The sequence below is a fragment of the Mus musculus genome, chromosome 7, assembly GCF_000001635.26.
Source record: "Mus musculus strain C57BL/6J chromosome 7, GRCm38.p6 C57BL/6J".
Lineage (NCBI taxonomy): Eukaryota > Metazoa > Chordata > Mammalia > Rodentia > Muridae > Mus > Mus musculus.
In genome coordinates this window covers 32,498,888-32,516,435 of record NC_000073.6, presented here as the reverse complement: position 1 = coordinate 32,516,435, position 17,548 = coordinate 32,498,888, and the positions used below count along the sequence as shown (strand labels likewise).

Below are 17,548 nucleotides of genomic sequence, written 5' to 3'. Positions count from 1 at the left end.
TTCCTAAAGAATGACAAAAGAGCTGTCAAAAGAACCCTTTCATGAAGCCTAAAGTGGCAATTCCAAGGGGTAATGAATCTCCTATCTGAGTGACTGGGCTTAAGCAGTCTGCTTCCAGTGTGTGTGGAGCAGGGGACCTACCTTCTATGACCAGGCAGTCCTGGAAATATGTAGAATAGGTTAACCTTGGACTCACAGAAGTCTTTGTGACTCTGTCCCATTGAATAGTGGAATAAAAGGCAACTAATTTCACTTCTGCCTCAATTTAACTCCTTAAACCCATTGTTGAGGCTTTTTGTTTCTGTTTGTTTGTTTGTTTGTTTTGTAACTTTTTTTTTGGTTTTTTTTTTTTTTTTTTTGGTTTCTTTTTTTTGTTTTTCTTATCAAGGGCATCCATCCCTTTTTTTTTTAATTAGGTATTTTCCTCGTTTACATTTTCTTTTTTTCCAGTTTTTATTAGGTATTTAGCTCATTTACATTTCCAATGCTATACCAAAAGTCCCCCATACCCACCCACCCCCACTCCCCTACCCACCCACTCCCCCTTTTTGGCCCTGGCGTTCCCCTGTACTGGGGCATACAAAGTTTGCATGTCCAATGGGCCTCTCTTTCCAGTGATGGCCAACTAGGCCATCTTTTGATACATATGCAGCTAGAGTCAAGAGCTCCGAGGTACTGGTTAGTTCATAATGTTGTTCCACCTATAGGGTTGCAGATCCCTTTAGCTCCTTGGGTTCTTTCTTTAGCTCCTCCATTGGGAGCCCTGTGATCCATCCAATAGTTGACTGTTAGCATCCACTTCTGTGTTTGCTAGTCCCCGGCATAGTCTCACAAGAGATAGCTACATCTGGGTCCTTTCGATAAAACCTTGCTAGGGTATGCAATGGTGTCAGCGTTTGGATGCTGATTATGGGGTGGATCCCTGGATATGGCAGTCTCTACATGGTCCATCCTTTCATCTCAGCTCCAAACTTTGTCTCTGTAACTCCTTCCATGGGTGTTTTGTTCCCAATTCTAAGGAGGGGCATAGTGTCCACACTTCAGTCTTCATTCTTTTTGAGTTTCATGTGTTTAGCAAATTGTACCTTATATCTTGGGAATCCTAGGTTTGGGGCTAATATCCACTTATCAGTGAGTACATATTGTGTGAATTCCTTTGTTGTTTTTTTTTTTTTAAAGAAGATCTTGCCCAGGTTGGTCTTGACCTCATAACCTTCCTGAGAAATGAGTGTGTGGTCCTGCCTGCCTGCCTAACTATCTGTCTTCTGTTTGTCTGTCTGTGGTTCTGTCTGTCTCTCTGTCTGTTAATGTGTATGTGTGTAGATTCAACTTTCTTAGGGGCTGGTGGAAATCATTGTCGAAATCACTTAGCAATGAACAGGTATGGTAATTCTCACCTTTGATCTCAGTATTTTGGAGGAAGAACCTTCCTATCTTTGTGAGTTAGAGGTCAGTCTGGTCTACACAAAGAGTTCTAGGCTACCCAAAATTACACAGGAAGACCCTGTTAATAAACATCATTAGTGTGTTAATTAAGGTCTCACTTCCAGTGCCTTGTGCTCATTTTCTCATAACTAAGCAAGGATATTTCAGTTCTGAGCTATCTGGCCTCCTAATTGGTCACTGCCAGACTATGTATTGCTGCTCTTGCTATTCTGACTACTGATCAAAAAGCCTGCATTATGGTCATTTTCAATATTGCACAGCTATCCTGAAAAAATTAGAGTCCAATCTCAGCTCGAATCCCAAGATCCTGAAAGCTCAGCATCAGTCCATCTGTGCCAGTGTGTCCCGCTGATCTTTGCTACCACAGAATTCCAGATGACCCTTCAACCCCCTCTACCTGGGCCTGTAGTAGAGCATCTCCCACTGCACAGGGACATCAGGGGACTGTTGGAAGGATGCTAAGAGGCAAGACTGTGGTAGGCCCCCTGTTCCACCCACCTTGGCAATGGACTGCTTAAGCCCATTCACTGAGATAGAGAGAAACTGTCACCCCTGGTATTGCCATTTTAGGCTTCATGAAAGGGTTCTTTTGACAGTCTTTTGTCCTTCTTTAGAAAGTGTGGGCTGAACAAACACCAATGGAGGAGGCTGAAGACAGTAGAGCAAAGCCTGAGGCAGACATGTGAAGGCTGAAGGGTCAGCAGGATGAGCTATGAAATCGGCCAAGAGGTTTACTGCTCTATGGTAGTTGAAGTATTTGACGGGGGAAATGCAGGAGAGTGTAGGTAGGGTCATGGAATGAAGAGAGAAAGAGGAAGACTCTGAAGAAGAACACAATGGATCCAGAGGACAGGATAATTAGAACCCAATTGCCAGAAGTGGTCTAGGAATTTGTACAGTCTTTGGAGACTACACTAGGGCCTGGAGACTCATTATGGCAGAGTGCCAAAAAGGCTCAGCTTCCTGTCCATGCTGTGGAGGATCTGCAGCACAGGTAGGCCTCAGAGTCCCATGCTAGTAAGAGGACTGCTCAGGAGAGTATACCACTGCTGCCTCTACCATGTGCTACCTGTTGGATTTAATCCCTTGCTGCTGTGTATTAAAATGCTAAGTACTGGAATCCAGGGGATGGGATCTCCCAAACCTCCAACTACTTGCCAATCTCTTTAACAAATTCTCACATACAACAGATGTTGCTTAGTAAATTAGTTCACCTATATCTCTCACTATCTAACAAAATGTGACTGCCAGGCAATGATGGAGAGGAGAGAGGTATTCTGGGATTTTTTTTTCTAGGCTGTGTGTCACAGGTAGGGATCATAAGGCAACAGAAGAGGAGAGAAGAAGAGGAAAAAGATGGAGAAAGGGGAAGGCTGCCATGGGGCCTGATGTCTCAGGAGCACATGACCAGGAGCTGTGGACCATGAGAACAGGCTGATGGAGAAGAAATAACCCTGGGCAACACTTAAACAGCAATTAACATCAGTCCTATGGGTTGTATGCAAGTCAAAATAGTACACAACTTGTCTGATCTAGGTTTACAGCTCATTAAATAATATACAAATCTCTGTGTCTTTTATAGCAGCCAGCTAAAATATATATTTTATTTCTAGCCACTTTCTGTTCCATGTTGTGAAACATGATGGGCAATGAAGAAGCCAAATCAGCCTGGGAGAGCATCCCCCTACCTGAGCACAATTTTTTCTTTGTGATTAAGGGGATCCCACACAGGTAACTGGGACACACCTGCCTCAAATTCCAAGAAGTGGGGATCACAGGGGAGAAGCAGTATATCTTCATCTCATTGCTTTGGACTTTGCAAGTCATCAGACTGCTCTGTGTACACCTGAACATGGAATTTACCATTTAACCAGTGTGTTTATTATTTATAGAGTCTCTACATTAGGTATGACACCACTTTTCCATAATTGTGACCCAAGAAAAAACCAGGGCCTTCATATGCTCTGCCCTCACTGACTGAAATGCTTTCCCTTCAACTTCCTGTGAAATTTGTCACCTAAATCCCCAGCCTGAATCAAAAACCAATATAACAGAGGGAGGGCCAGCTACAGCTTTCACCATGTTTAAGGCAAACACCACTTACCCACATTGAGCCTTTTTCCCCAGTGTGCCAGGACTGAGGAATGTATGGTATGCCTTTGAGAAGGAAGGTAGAGCCTCTGCTCTCAGTCTTCCACAATCCTCTGTTGCCTTTCTGCAGTTCACCCTGTGTTCAGATTACACAATTCCCTGGCTAACTGAAGTTGCCCTATTGTATACCTTCAAGATTCCAGACCATCAAGCAAGTTAAACTCTTTCCTATATAAATGACCTAGTCTTGGGTCATTTGTCATAGCAACACAACCTGAATTACAACCCTACAGTCTACATGGAATCCTTGTATATAAGAAGACACCTGACCTTCACCATAGAAAATACTCTGAATCCCATTTCCACTTCTATAGCTCCCCTTTCCTTGGCTGACTTTTGGTGTTCTTTAGATGTCTGAAGGCTCAGTAGAGTAAAGCCTTCCTCTCTCCCAGAGTCAGCACACATAGGAGGTCTTCTCAAATGCTGGTTACACTGACAAAAGGGCTATCTCACTTCTCTCATGTCTATAAACTAGACCCTACTTAAAACAAGCAACACTATCTTGTCATATAATGCAGCCTTGGTTTCAAACTACTCTTCCGCCATGCCTATGTTACATAAGTGTTTGTGCCTAAGTAATTTGGTTGGTATTTAATTTTAAAACTAAACCTTATATGTGTTTTGATAAGGCACAATTAAGTAGTTTGTTTTAAAATGCACTTGACTATCACAATCTATACAGCACACGGTGACAGAATGAACTTTACTAAAGGCTTAAATTGTCCAAAGCCTTTGAATTTTAGTGGTTATCTGAGCCAAACAGGATTTGCCTCCTGTAACTGTTTGGTCAATTAGGTGCCAAGTACTGAGATCTAATTGTGGGCTCTCTGCTCGGTCCACTGGTCTTTGTTTTTATGACCTTGCATGTCCTGAGGGCTGAGATAGACTGCAGAATGTGCCCACTGGGGGCTTCTCTCTTCTGCACAGGGTTGGGAATGGAGACAAATGCATCATGTGGTTAAGCAAGTGTCTAATGACCAGTGACCCGATGCTATTCTGATTTGACCATGGTGTTGTATCACTGTAACAGTAATCTGAACTAAGACAGATGACATTTATATCTGTTCATACAAAGTGGCCAGGAAAGACAGTGAAGGCCTTCAGTTGCTCTCCACCATGTAGATGTGTGTATATACATTATATCTGTTTATTCATATATATATATATATATATATATATATATATATATATATATATGCATATGTGTGTGCTTATTTGACATTTTATTTAGTTTGAATGTATGTGTATGGGGATTGTGCCTGCATGAGTGTCTTATGCAGTACTGAATGCTTTCCCTGTGGAGGTCACAGGAGAGCACTGGATCCTCTGGAAGTGGAGTTACAGATGCTTGTTAGCTACCATGTGGGAACTGGGAAGTGATTCTTTGTCCTTTTTATAGCTGAGACCACCTTATATTTTTTGAGACAGGGCCTCTTACTGGAGCTTGCTAATGGCTAGATGGACTGGCCAGTAAGCTCTCTGGTGCTGGAGTTACTAGGGGTCACTTTGTGCCTAGCTGTCCTCACAAGTTCAAAGGGTTGGAAAACATGGATTCAAGAGTGTATGCCAAACAACTACTTTACTGACTGGCCTGTCCCCCAAGCTCACCCTGCTGCTTTCTTGAGAACATATAGCTCACAGTGAAGGACTGAAGGGGGGCCTGCTCCCAGGAGAAAATCTACAGATCTTCTGGAATTCTTCTGTGAGATGTAAGAACACTGACTTTCATCCATGCTCATTTATATGCCACAAAACCATTCACAACAGCACGGTTTTATAGGTTATTTTAAAATTCTAGTACAATCCAATATCATGTTGTTTAGTTTTTTGTTCAAATTGTTTTATATTTGTCAATTGGGAGCTTGTTCATGCTTCCTCATGCCAGTTTCCACAGAAAATTCTACATGTCTGTACATATGTTTGTTTACTTGTGTATGTGCCTGTGTATGGACAGTGGTGCTAAGATGTATGTGTTTTTTTTTGTGTGTGTGTGTGTGTGTGTGTGTGTGTACATGTGAAGGTCAGAAAACAATTTGAAGGAGTTTATTCTCTTCCTTTATCAGGTGGTTTCTGAGATTTGAACTCAGGTCTTCACCTTCAATCACTGCACCTTTAATCACTGAGCTATCACAACATCCTTCCACATGATTTTTTGAGACCAAGTCTCTTATTGAACATGAGGCTCACATGGAATTAGACATATATGCCAACACTCTTTTGGGTTCTAGGAATTTGAACTCTGGACTTTATGCTTGCAAATTAATCAATTGTGTGCAGTGCTGTAAGATATCCCTAGGGTTTTGCACATACTAAAAAAATTATTGCCACTATTGTAGAAAACTAGTGACAAAATGCCAGGTGAGAAGCAAAATTTCTAATCACAGTTTGAAGAGATACAGTCCATCACAGTCAGGTAAGTACAGTGAAGGAACTTGAGGTGGTTGGTCACATCTACAATCACGAAGCAGAGTGTCATGAATGGTTCTGCTCAGCTTGCTTACCTCTCTCACCCTTATATGTATCCATAGTACACTCTTCCACATAAAAGTAAGTCTACCCACCTCAATTGACCAAACCTAAAAACACCCACTCAGAACTTTGTTTCTATGACAACATTCAACCCAGTCAGAATGATCATCGAGATTAACCATCACACAATGCAAACAGGGTGAGCATCAATTTAAGACCTGCATGTCTTAAGAAGCATGAACTAATACACACAGCTGACAATCATATCTGTGCTGGAAATGTCTTCCATAGGGTAAGTATGTTGCTCTGAACTTGAGACACTATATACACACAGCATTTCCTGTTTTCTGTGGAGCAGTGTAGTTTACAGGCAGGCATTTCATGGTACCTTGAGGGGTTGTAGACCGCAGAGTTCATATTCAGAGTTGAATACCTCACTCTATCACTCACTGCTCTCACCACAAGGACAATACTCTTCAAACCACTTTAAGACATGGTTCCTAACAGAGTTGAGAGTGGACAAAGTGAACATGACAACAGGAATGAGCAACTGGGGAGTGAAGCACAATTTGTGGTACAAAAGCATCATTAGCCCCCAAGGATATCCACACTGCCAAAGAGCTGGAGACTACCCTGGCTGAGTGTCACAGAGAGGTAGATGGTGCCTCCTTGTCCTCAGCCTTCCAATAAAAAGGTCTCAGTAGCTTGGACAATGGGAACAAGAATAGGTAAGGAGTTTGACAAGGAAGCACAGGTGACAAGTAAAAACAGGAACACGGGTCATTTTGTTCAGCACTTGGGCTGCTTGCAAAAATCAGCACTAAACCCTCTTTGGCAAAGGTACAAACAACTCTCCAGAAACTGATGACATCAGACTGTCTCAGTCTGTTTGCTCTTCAGAGTGGGAGGGGACCCCATGCTGATGCCTCTATACAAGTTGAAAGGAGATCCACAGGTGCTAGGCTCTAGCCCAAAAGGTGTTTGGAACTCCTGGATGCATGTTTCCGGATGGGTGTGGCTGGGCTCAGAGCTTTAATGGTTTATAAAGAAGAGGAGCTTCTGTGAGAGGAGCATTTAGCACTCTTCACCATGAAAGGGACACTTCTGCTGGCCTTGCTGGTGACTGGAGAACTGAGCTTCCAGACAAGTGAGAGTGGTACCCTTGTTCACCCCATCTCAGTCCCATGGAGATATCTAACTGGGGCCCTGAGACAGACCTAGGTATCCTTGGAAGGACACGGGCAAGGAGTGTCAGAAGACAATTCATGCTTTCTGCTCTGAGTTAAAACTGTTGGGTTTGTGGGACGTGGAGACAGACTGGTGATGATACTCATGATGAAGGGACCTTAGATGCACAGTTGAAGCTGAGGCAAGTGTTGGGCTTATGTGAAGTTCAGATATCAAGGTCTGTCCACTCATGGATGTTTTTCTGCTAGTTCTGTATATTTCATGTAAACCATGTTGTTACTGTGAGGCTGAAGCCTTTGGGAGGGTTTGACTATGAGAAAAGTCAGTTAAGGCATTTGTAGATGCTACAAGGAACACTGAGTCTCTGCTTTGACCATCCAATTGTCTTTTAATGGTGTTTTTCTCTCTGCGTTTGCAGCAGAAGCACGTGTTCCTTTTTTCAAAGGCTATGCAAGTGTTCTCTCTGGAAAAAGATTGTATCAAGAACTCCAGACATTCAATGCTACTGCAGAGGTAAAGGTGGCCTTGGAAAAAATCTGTGGCTGCTACAGAGGAAAAATTAAGAAACATATTTCTGGAACCCCAAATTAAGGCAATTTTCTGCCTACCTCCACTCACCAATGCAACAGATGCTGTAAGGCTGTGTACTGGTGATAAATGCAACCATTAATGCATGTCATATGAAATGCAAATGAGAAGTGAAACCCTTGCCCACACTAGTACACATAAAGCAGCATGCCAATTACACATCCAGCCTGTTCCTTGTACCATCCTGCAGTTCACTCCCACATGATTGGTAAACATGGGATTCTCACCCATAGTAGGAACAGGGGAGTCCTTGGGGTAGCCTCTGCACAGGTTTGGTACGCCCAGCTCTACTCTAAGATGCCTGAAATTTCTCTCCAGTGCCTATTTTGGAATATCGCTGGGGTCTATTATTCCCTAGCCGTCGATGAATCCCATTTCTGGGGGCATCATCTGTGCTATAACAAAACCTCCCACCACGTTTAAAATGTCACCCCCACCCCAGCAAGTGCGTACAGTGGCTCACCACTGTTGTCTCTTGTCCACTCTTGTTTCAAGCATAACTGGATTGCAGGCATGTATATTTTGAATAGTGCAGCTCTTACCCTATTTCCCAAAGTATTTTACTTGAGTATCAGGTCTTGAAAAACCACAGTGCTATCCAAAAAGATTTTCCCCTCACAAGTCCACATGGAGGACATATTTTTAACATGGCTACACAGCCAATGTGCCTGGAGAGAAGTACTCAGATGTGGGAGACATCAACAAACTCATACTCAACTCTACTGTCCCTCTCTAGACCTAGCTCCCATCATACTTTCCAGAACCTTCTCCACATCTTCACTGCTGGCTATGGTGGTTTTCAGGCTTCCTCCTGTAGGGTGTGAGTGATATCCAGTTCCCTTGAGGCAGAATTTGTTACTGGAGACCTGAATCACTGCATGGGATTTTCTTTGCTGTGAATGAGAATCAGTCTCTTTGTGGGTGGTTGGGGAGCCCTGCTGAGGTCTTATACCTTGCCTGTAGCCAACACTGTCCCTCTCTGTCTTTTTTTTTCCAGGAAGCCATGGTCACAAGCCCAGAATTCAGGGCATACTATGGTAGTGACAATATAAGATCCATTATAGATCTTTTTGAAAAATTATTAGAAGAATGAATGTTAATGTGTTTTGGGCAACCCACCTTTGCAACATGTCTGATCCAAGTGACATCTTGCTGACCCGTCCTCTTTCTCTCCTGAAGTTGGATTCCTGATACTGTTCCTTCATCATTCAGTCTCTTAGACTGATTCTAGTAAAAGCTTGCAACTCTGTTCTGTGACCTGTGTCTATGTGATGAACAAGGTCTTCAGGGGATCCAGGAGATACTAAGAGAAATCACTTGTATAGTCACTGAGAGCAGGGTGACTGCTTCTGGTTAGCCAGGTGATCATGAGACAGCCTTTCTGGTCTCATTTTTTTTTTTTTGTTGCTGTGTAGACCAGGCTGGCCTGGAACTCAGAGATCCATGTGTCTCTTCCTCCCAAGTGCTGAGATTATAGATGTGAGCCACCATTCTCAGTTTACTGGAGCTCTGTGAGACTCAGGAGACAAGGATTTTCTGAGGGAAAATAGCATGTAAGTAGCCACAGGATTCACCAGGTCGTCAGTATAGAAAAGAAGTGGAGAAACACTTTCCTCATTTGATGTCTCTGGGCTATATCACAAGACTATGAAATCCTTGTGTCCAGTTATAACAGGAGAGTAAAGCAGAGATCACATGGGTGTGCTTCTCAGATAATCTTGGTCTGATAGTGATATTTTTTCATTTGGTACAACCTGGCTAATATAGCAGTTTCTAAGACAGTGAAGGTTACACTCTGATACCCTACCTCAAAAACAAAACCAAGGGGCTGAAGAGATGGCTCAGCAGATAAGAATGCTGGTTGCTCTTACAGAGGTCCTAAGTGCAATTCCCAGCAACCACATGGAATATAAAAACTATCTGTGACCCACCTCAGCTGAGTCTGAAGACAGCAACAGTGTACTCATGTTCATAAGTTGAATAAATAAATCTTTAAAAGAAACTAAGAACTTAATAATATACAAAAAAATTCAATGGGGAAAGAGATAGGAGTTTATGCCCAACATGAAGAAAGAGTGAAGTGTTTGGAAGAAGGTTCAATGATAGAGTGCTTCAGTGCATTATTGGGAACCTGAGTTTGACTCCCAGAACCCATGTAAAGCCAGACTTGTTAGCATGTGTCTAGAGTCCTAGTGCTCCTGTTGAGGGTTTGGGGGCACAGGTAAATTCTCAAAAGTTTGCAGACCAGCTTCCCTGGCATTCCACAATATCAGAAAGCCAGAGGTCTGTATTTAACAATGGCTCAGGATTGTCCTCTGATCTCTACATGCATGCTGTGGTATATGCATATCTGCTCTCCCTTATACACTCAAACACAAAACAGCAATCTAACAAGTAAAAGGAGAGAGGCCTGGAAATCCATGTAAATTAAAATGATGAACTCCATTTGTTAAAATGGACATACAACATATTAACACGACTCTCATTCTGTATATTAGTGACAAAATTTGAAAAGACTCATTGAACAGAGAAAGTGCCTGTGAGCCAGCTGAGGGAATGAAAGTCATACAAACAGGACACATTGGTCAGTGTGTCAGAATGACACGCATGGAGCCATTGCTCTGTTCATCTGTTTCCTGCTGTGACATAACAACACCTATGGCTTCCTAAAGAAGGCTGACTGGTCCTGTGAAAATCCAAATGGCCTTCCCAGGGAAAAGCTCTCACAGGCAAACCAATGACTCTGAAAAAACCGAACATCTTCACCTCTTAAGATCCTAGACAGTATTTGTCCAAAATACCATCTCAGGACCAAGCATGGTCCCAAATATGAAACCTGTTGATATTAATCAAACCAGTAAATCCAAGAACTGTTTCCTGTGCCCAAGGAATCCCCAAGAAAAGGGTCATGCTTCTTCCTCATGTTTTTCTTTCTCCCACTCAACAATGGTCTGTCTGATATAGCTTTGTATGTCATTCCCTGTGTGCCTTCTCTTGATATATGTAGGAAGTATGTTTCTTCGTTGTTGACTTTCTTGTTCCATCATATCTAGAAGATAAAGTCTCACATGTAGAAATGAGACATGTATCAATGATAATTATTTTATTCACAAGTTCTTCTGAAAGGGGAAAACAAATCAATGAACACCCTGATAGTCAGTTAGAAAAGGGGTGAAATAAGGGGTCACATTAGAAGCAGTGAAGGTGTTCATTATCATGCCGACAGTGATTTCTTGGTTTTATACATTAAATAACATCTACCATGCGGGTCAGTGGTGGAGCAGGCCTTTAATTGAAGCACCTTTGAGGCATAAGCAAAAATATTTCTGAGATGGAGTCCAGCCTGGTCAACAGAGAGACTTCCATGACAGCCAGGGCTACACATAGTCACCCAGAATCACAATACAAAACCACCACCAACAACAACATCAAAAACAAGTATCTCATATTTTATAATTTATGCACAGTAGAGGGCACTGAAATTCTGCTTCAATAAACCTTAATAAAAGAAATGGTCCAGTACAAAAGAAATTATTTTTAAAACCATCACAAGAATCTGATTTCTTCTATATGTTATAAATCCAGAGTTTGGACAATGCCTACTCCTAGTCTTTGGAAGAGATTCTTACTTTGACCAGAGCATACCATCATGAACATTAATGACTGACTTTGAGTTCCAGGTTAATGGACTATCATCTCTTTCTTCTTTCTACACTTTCTGCTCTGTTTAGCCAGAAACATTTGAATATTTCCCTACAAAGACATAACCAGAGAAGGCTGGAGACTGCCTGTGTTCCCTCATCTCTCAGAGCAAAGTACTAAGAGCCTTCTGTTGCAGTAAATTTCCATCCCAAATATGCCTAGGCAATGAAAACACAACACAATTAACATGAATACATGCTGTGTGCCTAGATTGGGCAGATCTACTACTACACTACCATCTTCCACATCAAGTGACCTTATATAAATTGTGGTTTTTCCGGGCCATTTGCTTCTGCTCCTCTTCTTCTTCCTCCTCCTCTGCACCTTCTTCATCTTTTTTTTATCCTTCTTTCTCTTCCCCCACCTTCTGCACCACCTTCCCTTTATATTCCCAATCATCAGCTCTCATTTATTTTACAAATTAAACATCAAACATAATTAGCCCCAGGGCTATCCATAACAGCCTTCTTGGGTTTGCTGCATTCAAATTTTACTAATTAAACATCATGTTTGGCAATATATGTGGCAACTTGTAATGTGCTTATTCTATACCTGATATCCTTGAAGGATTATACATGAAGTCCTACATGTTAGGCTTTGAATATTATGCAACATGACACATACCAGTTCCCAGGAGTGTGCAAGCTTCAGTCCCAAGGACTAATAGTGATAGACCTCTTGAAAGAGATTTATGCAGATTACAAGACCAACATGGCTAATGACCCCTCTCACATATCTGTCCCCCATAGCTTATATCTCCATGCTTATGTCAACATATGGGTGATGGCTATATCACAAAGGCCACTATGGCAGTTATTTCTGCTGCAAGGCAATAAGCTGTCTATATAGTTCACATACTCCATGAACTTCAAGGTCTTACTCCATAGAAAATCTTCTCTCATCAAAGGAGGGAGAGCTAGTATCTCAAAGTCTCCTTCAGTGTGAGCTCTTTAATATATGAAGATGATGACTTTTTTGATGGTTTGTATATGTTTGGCCCAGGGAGTGGCACTATTAGTAGGTATGGTTCTGTTGGAGTAGGTGTGTCACTGTGGGTATGGGATTTAAGAATTCATCCTAGCTGCCTTGGAGCAAGTATTGTGGTAGCAGACTTTAGATGAAGGTGTAGAACTATCAGCAACTCCTGCACCATGTCTGCCTGAATGCTGCCATGTTCCTACTTTGATGATAATGGACTGAACTTTTGAACCTTTAAGTTAGCCCCAATTCAGTGCTGTCTTTATAAGACTTGCCTTGGTTATGGTGTCTGTTCACAGCTGTAAGACCCTAACTAAGACACTTTTAAAACAGAGACTTGGGTGCAATGTGGAGATGGAGCAGAGACTGAGGGAATGACCAACCAAAAATGGGTGAAATTTGAAATCAATCCCTTGGGCTGAGTCTTTTGGGACAAATTTGATTTACATCATCATCAGGATATAAAATGTTATTCTTGTTTCTTCTTTGAGGATGCTTACTTAACAATCTATAACCAACAACAGCCAGCAACTAACAAGCAAAGGCCCAACTCTTGTGGCCCTAGTGTTTATATAACTCTGAAGAGTTCCCAGAATTCCAAATATCACACATTCACAGAAACTATTTGCAGCTGGTAAATCATGCCCTTGCTAGAGCACGAGGCAAGTCACAGTGAGTTACTGTTAACTGTCAGTGAAGAGCAACACCCTCCCTAAGTAACTAAATAGGGTAAAAAATGAATTAAATTTATAAACCCTAATTCAAGTCCAATTGGAAGTTAAGACTCAATTTAGGAGAAGGAAAGAGGATAACATCACAGATAATGAGGAAATAGCCTGCCTCCATCTTATGCTTAAAAGCCATCTTATAGTAAAGACAAACTAAATTCATTCATGTTAATGATTAAACAAAGCTCTGTATCTTAAGAATTGGACTAAGTCCTACCTGTAACCTTAACTACATGTGGCTCCATACTTCCTGTTCTAGGACTGACAATCATGTCTTTGTTTCAAAAGTTGTTTGAAACCATCTTGCAACCCTATATTTGTTTCAGAAAGTTTACATGGCTCCTTATGCTACCACTTCTGACTATGAACACCCTGTTACTCACAGCTTGCAGCCATATCTTTGATTCAAGAGGTCATTAGGACTAGTTTCTTTGTCCTATTTATTTTACCTGCCAAATCCCTTATCTCCAAATTCCCTAACCATGGGCTGTATAGGTCCTGTCTTCTTCATGTCCAATTTTGACATATCAAAACCCCACTTAGGGAGAGAGAGAATGTATATATACATAAATAGCTCAATTTAATTTATTGCATGCTTTAATTAATATGACCATGATGATTTCGGTGGGTGTTTTTTCCCTCCCACCATTTAGCTTAACAATACCAACAATATTAGAAAGATCATAAAGACACTTTTTAAACCAAATGTCACACTAGATTGGAAAATCTAAAAAAATAGATTTTATGTATAAAAACTACAAAGGCTAACCTAAGGTAAGATACATAATTATGACTACAATGTAACTTATAACTTCAATGTAACTTATTACTAAAATGTAACTTATGACTACAGTGTATCTTAAAACGACAATGTAACTTTTAACAGAAATGAGATTGAAGCAGTAGTGAAAAGTTTCCCAGGTAAGATTAGCTGGGTTCACTGCTGACTTCTACTAGGCCTTTAAAGAACTAAGAATAATGAATCTCGAGGTATTCTACAAAGTATATTAGCAGAACTCAATTATTGAAGCCAATATTATTCTGATACCAAGTCAAAGACACAACATAAAAGGAAAATTATAGGCTGCTCAATGGTGAAAATAGACACAATATTCTCAGTAAAGTTGTGTTGTACTCAATTAAAGAACACATCATTCCAGAGGTGGCTCAATGGACGCATATGCTCAAGTGTTGTCAAAGACTCAAATGGAGAAATCACAGGAACATTTATTTAACAAGTGCAGGCTTTTGTTGAAATCCAGTCTACCACGTCTTTGTGTCTTTTATAGAGGCTAGCTAAAATATATATTTCATTTCGAGCCAGCTTCTGCTCACTGTTGACAAACATGGAGTGCAAAGAAGAGGAGGAAGCCAGCCTGGTAGGGCATCCCCCTACCTAAGCACAATTTTTATCTTTGTGATTAAGGAGATGCCAAACAGGTAACTGGGACACACCTACCTCAGCTACCCACAAATGGGAATAACAAGTGGAAAGCAGCATGTCTTCACATCATTTCTTTGGACTTTGCTGGTCATCTGATTGCTCTCTGCAAGCCCGTACCTTCAATTTACCATTTAACCACTGTGTTTGTCATTTGCAGAGACTTTATACTAGGTATGGCACCCTTTCTATGTAAGTGTGACACTAGCAAAAAGCAGGGCCTTCATATGCTCTGCCTTCATTACATAAAACACTTTTTCTACACCTCCCTGGGTAATTTGTCTCCTAAATACCCAGTCTGCATCAAAAACCAACATGTTGGAAGGAAGGGCCACCTATGCATTAACATGTATGAGGAGCACACCAATACTCAAGTTGAGTATTGGTCCCCATTGTGGCAGGCCTGGTCAGTGATCATATCATGGGTGCTTGAGAAGCAGAGTGGAGTCTCTGCTCTCTGCCTTCCACAATCCCCAGGTATCCTTCTGCTGTGTACCCTGGGATCAGACATCCCAAGTCCCTGGCAACCTGAGCTTGCCCTATCCTTGACTTTCAACATTTCAGATCATGAAGCAAATTAACCTCTTTCCCAAATACATTACCTAGTCTTGGGCCTTTTGACTGAAGGTAGATCAATTCCCAGAAATAACATCTACAGATCCTCTGGAATTCTTCGGTAAGTTGTAAGAACACAGACTTCATTCATGTTCATTTATTTTTTAAATTTTATTATATATTTTCATCATTTACATTTTCAATGCTATCCCAAAAGTCCCCCATACCTGCCTCCCCACTCCCCTACCCACCCACTTCTAATTCTTGGCCCTGGCATTCCCCTGTATTCTAAGTGTCTGGCCAATAGTCTCTTATCAGTGTGTACATATCATGTGAGTTATTTTGTGATATGGTTACCTTACTCAGGATGATAGAATCCAGGTCCATCCATTTGCCTAGGAATTTCATAAATTCATTCTTTTAATAGCTGAGTAGTTCTCCATTGTGTAAATGTACCACATTTTCTGTATCCATGCCTCGTTTGAGGGACATCTGTGTTCTTTCCAGCTTCTGGACATTATAAATAAGGCTGCTATGAACATAGTGGAGCATGTGTCCTTCTTACCAGTTTGAACATCTTCTGGATATATGCCCAGCAGTGGTATTGCGGGATTCTATGGTAGTTCTATGTCCAATTTTCTGAGGAACAGCCTGACTAATTTCCAGAGTGGTTGTACAAGCTTGCAATCCAACCAACAGGAGGAGTCTTTCTCTTTCTCCACATCCTCGCCAGCATCTGCTATCACCTGAAATTTTATCTTAGCAGTGCTGACTGGTGTGAGGTAGAATCTCAGGATTGTTTTGATTTGCATTTCCCTGATGACTGAGGATGCTAAACATTTTCTGAGGTGCTTCTCAGCCATTCGGTATTCCTCAGGTGAGAATTCTTTGTTTAGCCCTGAGCCCCATTTTTAATGGGTTTCTATCCACATCCTCTGTTCTATCTCAATGTCCTATATGACTGTTTCTAGGGCAGTACCAAAAGGATCTTATCACTATGGACCTGTGGCATAATTTGAGATCAGGAAGAGTGATACCTCCAGACATATCACTAGTTCTCAAAACTTCATTGACATTTATGTTTCCATTTGAATTTTTAGGGTGTCGTTTTAAATTTCTGTAATAAATAATACAGGCATTATGGTGACAATTGGACTTTCACAATATTTACCCTTTAAGTCCCTGAGCATGGGAAATCTTTTCATTTTCTACTGTCTTTCTCCATTTTGCTCTGTTTTAAAGCTTGTATTCCAAGCTTGTATTCAACTTCCTTGGTTTGGTTTATTCTAAGGCATTGTGATAGTCTCGGGATGATTTTGCATTGGATAAGTAGTCTGTTTCTTTTTCCCCTATGCCTTTCATGGGTATATAAAAACGCTACTGAAATTGTTATGTTTATTTTATATTCTGTACCTCTGGAAGTGCCACTTTTGAAAATGTTTATCTCTATGTGTTTATGTTGGGGTCCAGGTGTTGCCTCACAAAAAACATGATCATGAATCTCAGTCAGACAAAGATAGTTTATTGAGCTCCATTGGTTGATCAAGGATGAAGACCAGACTCAGGAGCTAGCTTTGACCATGAGGCAGGATTCTCCATATCTTTTGAGCCTTGCAATCCATAAAAATCTGTTTCAACTCTCTCCACCATTCAGGATCAAGGGATAGGCCACTTCCTTAAGAACATGTCTTTGTTGTACATTTACTCAGCTCTTATTGCTTGGGCGTGTTGAAATGTGGAAGAAGGCTTGCCTTACCTAACACATATTTCTTAACTTCTAATCAGGATGTCTATACCTATACACATGTCTCTTTCTGCCTAATAGTAGGATGTCAATTCCCAGGGAGGTCTTAGGAACTTTATTTGACCTCAAGCCAAAATGAAATTCTTATTCCAAATACCTTCTTATATTGGTGTAGGTATCTCTCTTTTGGTGGGTTATGTTCCAGGGATATGTACTAAAAATCAGGGCATAATAACATGCAGGAAGTGCTACAGGTGGTTGGTTCTTGTCCAAGCATATTGTGGCTAACTATACAAAGCAGTTTTAATGACTTCTACTGTGATGGGTTTCCAAGAACAACAAAGCAAAGAACATAACAGAATATGGAACCACCTAAGGCAAGCGAATGTTTCCTCAAAAACAGCACATGAGAAAGTTTCCTTATATCATTAGTAACAGCACAGAAAGGCTGCTTATACAGGCAAGAGTTACCTAGTACTTAAAAGATTCCTGGTGTAAAATCCCATCATCTGCAAATAAAGATTCATAGGTTTCTTCCTCTTTTCTTTTGTCCCGTTT

At 41.1% G+C, this 17,548-nt stretch overlaps 1 protein-coding gene across 1 annotated transcript; it reads left to right on the top strand.

Moving 5' to 3' along the window:
* The first annotated feature begins 7,155 nt into the window (after positions 1-7,155).
* On the top strand, positions 7,156-8,935 carry Scgb2b13-ps. Its single transcript, XM_030243141.1, has 3 exons — positions 7,156-7,213; positions 7,673-7,767; positions 8,840-8,935. Exons 1-3 carry the CDS (start codon positions 7,156-7,158, stop codon positions 8,933-8,935), a joined length of 249 nt encoding a protein of 82 aa, XP_030099001.1.
* The last annotated feature ends 8,613 nt before the right edge of the window (positions 8,936-17,548 follow it).